Genomic DNA, 12,231 nt, shown 5'->3' on the forward strand with positions numbered 1-12,231 from the left:
CCTGGCCTATCATGACCCCACAGTTCAGAGGCTTGGCTGGGATTCTAAAACCCACCGCTTTTGCTCACTAGGCTGTAATGCCTTCCCTGACTAGTGGTGGATGGGCTCCCAGTGGCTTCTTTTGGCCTGAAGGTTGTGCACTGCATCTGTGAATGTGTGTGTGTGTGTGTATACTTTTTTTTTTAAGCAATGCATCATCAGAATGGTTCGTGCTACTGGCTTGTTTGTGCATAAGCTGAGCTGTAGAGCAGCTGAGGGTAACCAGCTTCAAAACCATCCCTCCCTCGGTCCTGCCATCTTCCCAGTGCATTTAGACAGTGACATGGGCACCTCTGGGTCTAAATGAGGCCCGGGGAAAGCGCTGGCCTGGTCACAGAGAGAGAGGGCTGTTCTGACAGGACAGCTACGGATGTAGATGAGGATGAAGCTGTTCATGACGACAAAAGAGAAAGCATAGCACGAAGGAAGGAGTTTCTGTGTTGGTGATAATGTTTGCATACAGAGCAGACTGTGGAGGTAACAGAACAAAATCCAGAGGGAGAAAGAGGAGAGGCAAGGAGGTGTTCATAGCTCTGAAATGAGCACAGGGTGTAAAAACGTTTGGAAACAAACACATGAGATAATTGAGGGAGGGATTAGGCTGAAAGCAACTCTGATTCCAGACAACCCAGCAACATTACAGCCCCCGCTGGCAACTACATTTCACAAGGTAAGATCTACCAGCTTCTCGAGTTACTTCCTTGCATCTCCCTCACCACTGGTTTCCTGAAAATGAACCGCTGGGAGGATAGAGAAGGTAAGGCCCAGGGAGCATAAGGAATTGGGGAGAGGGCAATTGGGTTCCACGAACAAGGCAACAGGAGTGCCATCTGGGGGTGTTCGTATGTGCACGCTGCCAGGTTGGAAGCCTGGAAATTGACACGTGCAAAGTCTTTGCACGTTAAACCAATTTTGTTCTTTGGGGGCAAATTAGAAGGATCTAAAGCCACTATGTATGGATACCTGTGTAACCAAAAAAAAGAATGGCAACAAAACAGTTCAGAGAGATGAAACTGGGGATGCCAGCACACGGGTGGGAGCTCTCAGCCTCAGGGTTCAGCTCTTTTGTTTCCCGTCCAGCTGCCCCATCACCACTTGGTCTCTTGGCAAGAAATGATTTAGGTACTGGAGTTTCATCCTGCTAATGCCCTCTGCAGCAAGACGCACCCCATCCCAGCCAAAGGAATCCCTTAAAGCCACCCGGATGACTGAACAACTAGTCTGTCGGCCGGAAAGGTGTCTGGACAGGATGAAATGTTAGTAAACTGGCAACTTCATAAAGCATATTACAGAAGTGCTTAAAAGTCATATGTTATAATTCAATAAGATTGACTTGTTCTGCGATTTTTATCTTATTACTGTTTTTTAAATAAAAGCCGTCACAGTGCTTTTTGTCAAGGAGTCAGAAGGATGACTGGGGGAGCGGCATTTTGCTTTCAAAGGACAGTGGTCAGGGCTCGCTAGCCCAGCAGTATTTCAACACACTGCCTGGCAATGCAAACCCCGCTCCACTGTGACCCGAACCACAACCTGGGAACCATTCAAGTGCCCGATTCATTCAGAGTCAGTAATTCAGGGCCCGACAGATGAACTATGGTGTAATGTTACACGGAAGCTAAATCAGGAGATATTAAACATTGTGGGAAAGTAAAAGAATCAATCTCTCTCTTCTGCAAAGAAAAAAACCCTGTCCTCCTCCCACACCTCAAAACCCCACACATCCTGTCATCAAATGACAAGGATTCCAAAGCGAAACTCTAGCAGCTCAGGAGAGACTCTCCAAGGAGGCAAACCATCTAGAGGGAAATTTTAGAAGGTTTTTTGTTTTTTAAAGAAAGAAAATAGGGAAAAGAGGTCTCACACATTTCGTGTTATTTAAATAAATGCAGAAAACAGTTTCATGAAGACTCAAGCCACTCGATACAGTTTGCAGTCGCTGTCTGATTGGGGTCCAGGCGGACCCGTGGTGGCGGGGAGGGTGGACAGTCGCCAGGAGCCCCCTGCGTCCCTAGAAGGGGCTCCTTCCTGGAGGGGGGATGCCTGGGGCATGCAGGGAAAGGGGGCTTACCAGTAAGCCAGGGAGGGGTGCTCCTTCAGAGCCTGCGTGGGAAGTGCTGGTAGTTTCTTCAAGTCCGTCCTCACCACTTCATTGCTGGAAGACAGGGCAGACAGGGAGCATGGCAGAAACATGCTCAGCCTCGGAGAAAACCACAGCACCACGCGACGCGACCCGGCGCAGCCTTGTCCTCAGACCCCGCATCTGTTCCCCTTTAGTGAAAAGCGGTGCTTTCTTTGTACTTATTTACTTAGCAGAGATGCAAAAGAACACACACCACGCAGAGCCCAGCGGCCTTTCCTTGTAGAGGGCAGGGCCGGGCAGAGCCGTCTCAGATGCCTGTGGGTTCTTTTCAAGCCCTGCATGCCAAGGGGGCACCGATGAGTGTCCCCGGGCAGCAGGAATGTGGGCAGAAGGGTCACCAGTTTCCCCACGGGGGGACCTTAGGGAGGTCTTGAGGGCCCCGCCGTGGGCTTTGAGAATGGACAGCTCGACTGTTTTTCTCCTTAAGCTGTTTCCCTGACTAACCCACAGGCCAGTTTTCTTTGCCTGGATTGAGCACATGCTAGAAACTGTTGTCCAAAATATGACAAATGCATAACATTTGCTTTTTAAAAAAATTTTTTTGATTGAAGTATAGTTGATTTACAATGTTGTGTTAGTTTCAGGTGTACAGCAAAATGATTGTTACATATATATATATATATATTTTTTTTTTCCCACATTCTTTTCCCTTATAGGTTATTGCAAAATATTGAGTAGAGTTCCTTGTGCTTATACAGTAGGTCCTTGTTGGTTATCTATTTCGTATATAGTAGGGTGTATCCGTTAATCCCCAGCTCCTAATTTATACGCCCCCCTTTCCCCTTTGGTCACCATAACTTTTTTTTCTATGTCTGGGTCTATTTCTGTTTTGTATATAAGTTCATCTGTCATTTGCTTTTGACATGATCCAGAAACAACTCAGAAAGTGTTAAGTGGATTATCAGGCGCTAGGAGGAGGTCTTTCGCGTCCGGTCCCTGGACCAGAAATTCTTCCTTCCCTTCAGACTCGCATGATCTCAGGTTTGGGAGATACTTTAAATTCCCCTAATTTAACCAGGGGGCTTCAGAAGCTTGACGCCCCTGTGGGCGCTCAGCAGACCCGCACCCCTGCTGGGACAGGGACATCTGGGTGTTGGCCCCCAATGTCTACCTCCAGAGCCAGCCAGCAGAATCCACTGGGGATGTGTAAAGGTGTCTCCCTGTGCTGGTCCACCAGGGCGCCTCACGGCCCTTGCTGTGAAGCCTGCATTTACGCACAGTTCTAACCCAGGCTACGGGAGCAGCTTCCGTTCTGCTCATGCAAATCAAGGCAGATACTGACCACCGGGACCCTGGGCAGTAGCATCTAAAAAGCAATGAGACAGGAGCTCACAGGTCAATACAAAGGAAGGAGGGAACACCACAGTCACATGCCTTTCTGTGGGCCCCTGCCCAGACGGAAACACTGTCTCCAGCTAGGAACCAGCAGCTACCCTTTGGATGCCAAGTGCCAGTGGGCAAAACCATTTCCATACTTCAAGTTCATGTACCTGGTGACCAAGAAACATATGTATGTGACCTTATAGCTGCTCCCAGAAAGGGGATTTTTCAAGTGGACTAAGAAACAGTGACAGTGAAGTTTGTGAATCTTGGCTTTGGACAACCATCCAGAAGGAAAATCTCAACTTGTAACTGTTGAAATCAATAAATCTATTTTATTTTATTTTATTTTTGTGGTACGCGGGCCTCTCACTGCTGTGGCCTCTCCCGTTGCGGAGCACAGGCTCCGGACGCGCAGGCTCAGCGGCCATGGCTCACGGGCCCAGCCGCTCCGCGGCCTGTGGGATCCTCCCGGACCGGGGCACGAACCCGTGTCCCCTGCATCGGCAGGCGGACTCCCAACCACTGCACCACCAGGGAAGCCCGAAATCAATAAATCTAAGTCCTTGAATGGTTGTCACGTAGGTGGCAAGGGTTTATTGATTAATTATCAATAAGTTGAATGTATTTATGGAGGCCCTGCTATAGGGAGACATAAAAAAAGGATAAGCCATAGTCCTCATTCAAAAGGTGCTCACAATTCAGTGCGGGGAGTGAGAGGTGCGAATAAAAAGAGAACTGACTACATGGGCAGTACTGGATCATGTCCATTCAAACAACAGACTAAAGTCTGGAGGAAAGGAAGGCCCCTGTGGGCTCTGTTGTGAAAGCAGACTTTGGGGCAGGGCCCACATGGAGAAAAGGACAGGAGTCTTATTTTTCTTCTCAGTGGAATACAGTAGAGTATGGAGGCCAGGAACTGAAGAGATCAATCAGAACGGGTGGTATGGAAGGGTTAAGCAGACCAAATAAATGGCAGACGAGGCACAGGATTTTGAGGACCTTCCATGCCAGGCTGGTAGAGTTCAAGTTTAGCCAGGAGGCAAGGGTCAGCACCGGAGCTTTTCACACAGGTCACCTCCTTGTGTTTAGGAAAATTCAATTCCCAAGCAGAGTTTGGAATGTTTACTTGCATGTTATTAAGGCATAAAGGAATACTCAGGTCCCCGAACACCCAAGAGCCTACAGTGATGAGTTTCTGGGTCTTATCTTCCCTGTTTATTAACTATAAGCTCCCTGAGAACAGGGATTTGTTTCACGGACTCATCGGTGCCTAGGGTGGCACGTTACAAATGGAACTGTGAGAAAGACAATCTGAAGCACGAGTGTGGGTTTAACTCCCACTCATCACATCTAAAGTATATTTGGGGAAGGACGGAACTAAAGGAGGAAGAGATTGTCTTACCCACTAAACACTCATTTGTTGGCAAACAAGCATCCCCGATGAGAGTCCCAGGTCTGACTTCCTGGCTGGAGCTGCAGTGGCTTTTTTTTTTAGCGCTCCCCCAGGGCCAGGTGACACAGACAAACACAACAAGAAATCACGAAGGCGTGAAGCCCGTCCAAATCCATTACATTCTGGAAGGGATCCAGGGCTCTTAAGCCGCCCCAAAGGACAACTATGTAGAAATGTCCTATTTGCCTTTCTGCTGTCTGTAAACATCTGTAATGACTTAGAGGGGGCCAGCCCTGTCAGATGATCTGGCCATACCCTGGCTGCAAATCACAACGCTGCCTTAATGGGAGACCTGGTCACTCTATCTCCAGAGACTTGGGAAGCTGAAACTGAAAGAATGTGCTAGAAGTCCCCAGCTTCCTCTCTCAAGATTTTCTACTTGGACGTTTCCCCCAGAGTCAGGACAAATGATAAATGCCCACTTATGAAATACCCTAAAACAGTTCCTTGTTCCTAACAGCGGTCAGTTTCCATTTCTAGCAAAAGAAAAAAGGTCTCTAGGAAAATCACTTGCTAAACTGAGAGTAAAACTGAAGTCTTCTTATTTTTAATATTAACCAGATTTTATTCACAACTTTTAGGTAGTGATTAATGCTGCCAGCAAAAACTTGGTCTCTCAATGACGCGTTAAGTCTTTGACTTGGGTTTTTTTTGCTTTTTTTTTTTGTTTTTTGTTTTTAAGATGATGGATCGTGGTTCTACTGTCTACCCTGCTCATAAAACATGGGAAGTTTGAATGATCTGCTGTGGAAAACTAAGGTTTCGAGCAATATGCATCAACGAGGGGATCTGTCACGAATAACAGCAAGAACAAATTTAACCAAGACACAATAGAGTGAAGAAAGCAAAGATGAAATTTGATAGGACGATTAGCAAAACCCACAAGGTGCTTGTTTTCCTTTAAAAAATGACAAAACGCTTTTTCAGAAGATTCCCTTTGGGTTAAATGAGATGTCCATAACTTGCAGGACAAACCTGGGGCAGACAGAACTGGCTTCGTGTGGAAGAATTCTTCCTGAAACCAGTGGTTTTGAGGTGTCCTGGTACTAAAACACTAGAGCACTAAAGCCAGAAAGTTACACTAGTGTCACAAAAAAGGACTAACACAAAACTCAGAGACAGTAACATCATGTTAGTATCCTACTAACTCCTCCGTATTTCATGAGTGTATCATGAAGGTCAAGTTCTCCAGAGAGAGGGATTTCCTAAGTTAAAAAGAGTATTACGGGTCCTCATTAACCGCAATTCCAAAAATCTGAAAATCTCTAAGATATAAAGCCTTCTCACCCACTTGGTGGTGAACCTAATGTTCGACCTTTCTCTCTCTCTTCCACTTGGTGTGAATACCCACATTCTGGTGCAGAAGCGTGAACAGACTGGATTCCAGGAGCTGCCTCAGACGCTGCCGTGGGTGTTACGGTATACTCCGCATTACCCATCTAAAACCCACAAAGTTCTGGGTTCAGAAACACTGGACCCTAAAGTTTCAGAGATGCATTGTGGATCTGTATTACTTTATTCAACGGTACAATACATCTAGAAAACTCTGAGACAGATGGATAAGGACAGCTGTAAATTTTCTCTTCTTTGCTTATCTTAATAACCATGCAGGAAACAATTTCTCTCCTTCCCTTCCCTTCTTCTTTTTTTTTTAACCAAGTTGAACTTCATGTTCTAGCAAAGAAAATGGGGACACTTGGCTATCTCCTCCCTACCACATACTCTCCTTCAGGGGTACAGGGAGGCTCACAGAACTGGTGGCTGAGGACGATGCTTGTGAGGGTTCTCCTGTAGTTGTGTGACCATTTGCAGACACCAGGGAAGCACCTGCGGGTCCCTCTGAGATTCTTCCAGCAGAGGATTCTGGATTCTGGGCATGTATCATGGATAAATATGCCACACTAATTTGCCACCTGTAAGGAGGGGCAAAATTACCAACATTCATGAATTATGTGCCTTTATTTCTGATGGTAATGGCTAATTTATCTAAGTAAAGATTTCTTTCTTGATTAGTGAGTTTGGTTTTCTAGGATGACAGAAAACATTTTTTGCGTTTCTAACATAGTTGTAAACTTGTAAAAATTCAAAACAAATTTTTTATGAGCCTACAATTTGAGACAATAATTCTACTCAAAAAGCTGTTTAATTTTCTATGTTATCCTTTTGAGTCAAAATCTTAATTCTGAAAAACTGACATAATGTCATAGCCGTGAACCTTTTTGTTATTACCAAGGTCAACTCAAAATATGATATTGATATTAAAGAAATATTTAGCAAATGAGACAAGCTGTCATAATACAAAATTGCCTCCTTTACGGTATATCTAAACAATTCCCATAGGATTGGAAGAATATTCTCCTGCAAAATACCCTATCGGAATACTTTTCTATGCTTGGAAACTGTGAATTACACACTTGAAAAGCTCAGTAAAATGGACTTTTGTGCACAAAACAAAGCTTTCTGTAATAACATTTCCACTTGAACATTTTGTTTCAAAATTTCAGATTCTGTTCCTTTCAAAAGGTCTTGCTGGCATGAAAGATTCCAGCTGCTTCTCCCTCTAAGTCCTTTAGAAGTCATGGGAAAATATCACACACCCCATTCTCTCTCTCTCTCTCTGTCTTTTTTTTTTTTAATAAAATAACATACAAGAATTATATAACTTTAAGTTCTTCCCACAAAAACTCTCCTTTGGGCTGCATGTATTTCAAGCTTAACAGATGACTTTTTTTCTAGTCATTTTCCAATAGGGAAATTTGCAAGTTTGGGTATTAAAGGTACTATTAGGTTATGTAAGTTGTATTCCAAATGTTGACTCTTCCAAACACAGCTGTCTGAGTATTTTTTTTTTTTACTAATTATCTAAAAGTCTCAGCAAATCGATTTCTCTTAGTATATAACCCCATCAGCTGTTTTCTTTCAAGAGGCCAATTAAAACATTGTAGGAAAATATACCCCAAATGATCAAATGCTCTAATACTGCTTTAACACTGAGCTCGCTATGACTTGCAGTAGTAAAACGACTTAGGTAAGTGCAAAGTAATGATGTTAGTAGATTCAGAATTGTGATTTTTTTTTTTTTTTTTTTTTGCGATACGCGGGCCTCTCACTGCTGTGGCCTCTCCTGTTGCGGAGCACAGGCTCCGGACGCGCAGGCTCAGTGGCCATAGCTCACGGGCCCAGCCGCTCCGCAGCATGTGGGATCTTCCCGGACCGGGGCACGAACCCGTGTCCCCTGCGTCGGCAGGCGGACTCTCAACCACTGCGCCACCAGGGAAGCCCGGAATTGTGATTTATAGACCACTGCCTGAGATTAATCAACTTTCAACGCTGTCTCTTAGCAGGGCAAGAAAATAATGTCATCTTTTTAAAGACAGTAATCTGTACAAATGTTTATGTTACCAAAAAAAGTCTTTTAGAAGAAAATCAGCCCTTTATCTTCTTTTCCTGTTGATCTTCTAAAATTCTTCCTTTAACCTATGACTGCCTAAAAGGCATCATCTAGTCTGACAAAAAAACAAAACAACAAAAGCCTACAAATAGGGAATTTTCAGATACCAGTAAACCAAGTTTCACTTGCAGTAATTCACAAATGCTCTTAAGAAAGGCAGACGAGATTTCATACAAAGAACAAAAAAATCAAGAGGGTACTTTTGTTTTTCCCACAGAAATTTCATTTTATCTTTCTGGCTTAGTGAACACATGGTTCCATGGTTTACAGAAGAGGAAATATTAAAAAGTCTTCACTTTTTTTTTTTTTTTGCTTCTAGCTGCTCTTCTAGAGACCTAAGACCAGGCAGTCCGAGGAAGCTGAAAGGAATTTTTCAGGACAAATAAATACTCCAACTCCTTTTCTAAAATGGAGGTAAAACTCAATTTCCCTGCTACTCATTTCTATTGATGGAGTAACGTGTTGCTCTATTTCTAAAGCATTATTATTATTATTATTAAGAAGCAGAATTGGAACCCTGTAGGTTGATAAATCAGGGTCACAGTAAGACCCTTACTGACCCTGGAACTCTGATAAGCAGATATTCTCCCACTGGCACCAGCCTTTAACTTTGTACGGACGTCACAGAAACTGACCCCTCTGTATTCAATCACAGCGTTGCTTTTTTGACGTTGGTTGCTGTGTTTCCTTGGAATAGACAACCTGCAGATGGAGGGCAGCCTCCCATCACCTCTAAAGCACATGATGAACTTTGCCTAACAGGTAAGCAAAATGTGACCCACAGAACTTTACATGGGATTTCCTTAATATCAGCCCTTTTCAGGTGCTGTTTGCTTACTGGTCCTTATAAGTCTTTTAACGATCAGCATCAATATATCTGGTTTTCTGGAACAAAGATATTTCCAGGTCCCAACAGACGGCCTGGGGTAACCAAGCTTTACCGGTCTGGTTTCAATAAATCTTGTTAGCAAAAAATTCTACAGAACAGATGTTTTTTTTACTAGTCCCTGTTAATCTGCGGATGATTCTTTATATCAAAGGCAGTATGATTTGGGAATGTATTTATGTGTCTCAGCATAAACTATTTTTAATCAATTCACCGATTTGGTAAAATGTTGTTAGAATGATTATTTTCCCTCCTTTTTTTTTTTTTTTGGTGGCCCCCTTTCAGAAAGGCTGACAGAAAGTAAAAAGTGAGGCTATTCTCAAAATCAGAGTATGAAGATTAGCCACTAGGGTTTTCAGTTAAGGTCCCCTTAGGGAAAAAAAGCAAAAAAATCAAATTCTTTAAATAATACCTTGCTCAGTGCAGTGTATTAATAAGTCTTCTATTACATTAAATTAGAATGTGACCATACAGTTTGAATGTCCTGTTCAGTTGACTAAATTAGGTGTTCCCTGAATTGACCTTTTTAAAGACAAGAGTATTATTTTTCTATGGTAACTGAATGTTTGAAAGAATTTTTTTGACATCTTTATTGGAGTATAATTGCTCTACAATGTTGTGTTAGTTTCTGCCGTATAACAAAAGTGAATAAGCTATATGTATACATATATCCCCATATCTCCTCCCTCTTGCGTGTCCCTCCCACCCTCCTTCTCCCACCCCTCTAGGTGGACACAAAGCACCGAGCTGATCTCCCTGTGCTATGCAGCTGCTTCCCACTACCTATCTATTTTACAAGGAATTTTTTTTTTAATAAGAAAAATCAGTGCTCGGCACTTAAACCACTGCAGAGTTTATGATGAATAAAGTATGTATAAAATCCTAGAAAATGTGTATTAGCTGACTAATGCTCAGGAGTGATTATCAAAGGAGAACTTTTTGTTTTTAGAACTGTTTTGACCCTTTTCAACCTAATATTTGCTTATATAGCTGCCATGATGAACAGTTCTTAGGCTATTCAATTGTTTTAAACAGAAATGCCAACTCCACTGATTTCCTCATTGTTGATGGACATTCATTTTTTTTTTACATACATATGTACCAGGAAATGAAATACGATCACTACATGCTTTGCTAAGGAAAACAATACAAGGGAAAAAATATTTTTAGATAAAACGATTTCCTCAACCTTTCACGATATCTTACAAATTTGTCTATGCTAGAATATGAACATGGGTGACATATATTTCTTCCTATCATGGACAATACTTCCTATCTATACCTCACTCATTTTCTTTCAGCAACACTGAACCCAAGATTTCATTGTCAAGCTCAGTAAGACAAGGAAGTGAACATTTCCATTCACTGGAAAGAAAAGGGGGTTACGTAAGAATAAGCCTTCAGGGGTCTGCTGAGCACAAAAGAGTCCAAAAGGAGAAACAGAACAGCTTGTGAGTTTCATGAGAAACAGCAGTTATGGCTCTGGGTTGACCTTACATAGCTTTCGTTCTATTAAAGTAATATCAGCACTTTCGACTTCTCCCTTTTGTAAAAAGAACCCTTTTCCTCTTGTACATCAAGGAACTTGCTCCCCTAAGATGTAGATTTTTTTTGGCCCAACTGAGTGGCTTGCGGGATCTTAGTTCCCTGACCAGGGATTGAACCTGGGCCACAGCAGTGAAAGTGCTGAGTCCTAAGCACTGGACCGCCAGGGAATTCCCATAATATAGAGATTTTTAATACTCATTCCACATCAATGTAATCTGCATATATTCACTGAAATGTAAACATACAGGATAACAGCATCCTGGGCAAAGTAGCTTTTTAGGAAGGCAGAGATGCAGGATCATAAGGCTATGAAAGAGTTACTTACTTTGCCTTTTGTGTGCGACCATTAATTTCAAAGGTTATTTGATCCTCTAGATTCTAGAAGATCTCAGAATTAAGCCCTGGACCACGTGCTGTATACAACGCTTCCCCGGTGCTCTAAGGTGACATCTCCTGTTACGAATGCTGCTCAGGAAAATGTACTGTGTTTACAGGGTGTGTGTATAAGTCAAAGCCATTCAGTTAAATACGATTAAGGTTCTAGAGTCCGGCATTCATTGATAGAGCAAAAACGACTTTCTACAATACTAAACTATGAGGATGGGACATCTAAAATGCCTGATGTTTGGCCACCAAACCAAATGTTATGGGGATTTTCCCAGATGTGGATGGGAAGAGGTAAAAATCAAGGATTACTTCTCTTGTTCCGAAACTCCGGGCCACTCAAGCATATGAACCGTGGGCTTGTACAGAGAACGGTGTTTATCAGGGAATCCCAACTTCTGTGACGTGAGTTTTACGCTGGGAGATAAACTGACCTTTTGGATAAGGTGTCTGACCTCTCCCCTCCCCTGACGGCTATTTCTCACCCCAGACAGCTGCTGTTATAAACAAACTGTGAGGGAACACTTTGACAAATGAAGCCAAACCAGGATCCTTTGTTTCTCTGCAGCCAACAAGCTGGGATTCCACAAGCTCCTGAGGGGGCCATGAGTTACTGGAGGCCAGGCCTGCCCTTCCTCCCCACTGACCATCCCTGTAGCCCCACGTTCCCAGGATCTGTGGGGCCAGATGACGCTGTTCTCAGCTCACATTCCATCCTGTCAGGGGGCTCTCAGAAATAAATAATATTTACAGCAGAGTTCAGAGCCCGTGAAAGAGAAGGCAGGGAAAAGTATCTTCAGAGTAAGTGGACCGGACAATGGAATCCACTGGATCTGTGGTTATTAAACCATTTTTTCATGGGACTTTAGAGCCTTTTGTAAATAGATATGAACCTGCACTTACCAAGAGCCTAAAGTCCAATACCAAATGAAAGGCATAAAAAACTAACAAAGAAAAAACAGAACAAAGTATAGTTTCTAGATCCTGAAAATGTTGCACTCAATCCA

General features: G+C 43.1%; 1 protein-coding gene across 3 annotated transcripts in view; it reads right to left on the bottom strand.

Annotated features, from left to right (window-relative positions):
• The window catches only part of FRMD4A (FERM domain containing 4A), a 233,384-nt gene that overhangs the window by 93,143 nt on the left and 128,010 nt on the right, over positions 1-12,231 (bottom strand). For all 3 annotated transcript variants that reach the window (XM_060006260.1, XM_060006259.1, XM_060006261.1), the window contains exon 8: positions 2,108-2,191. In XM_060006260.1, the coding sequence (XP_059862243.1) occupies positions 2,108-2,191 (84 nt within the window). The remainder of the gene's footprint in view (positions 1-2,107; positions 2,192-12,231) is intronic.

The sequence above is a fragment of the Delphinus delphis genome, chromosome 2 (assembly GCF_949987515.2).
Source record: "Delphinus delphis chromosome 2, mDelDel1.2, whole genome shotgun sequence".
In the NCBI taxonomy this organism is placed as follows: domain Eukaryota; kingdom Metazoa; phylum Chordata; class Mammalia; order Artiodactyla; family Delphinidae; genus Delphinus; species Delphinus delphis.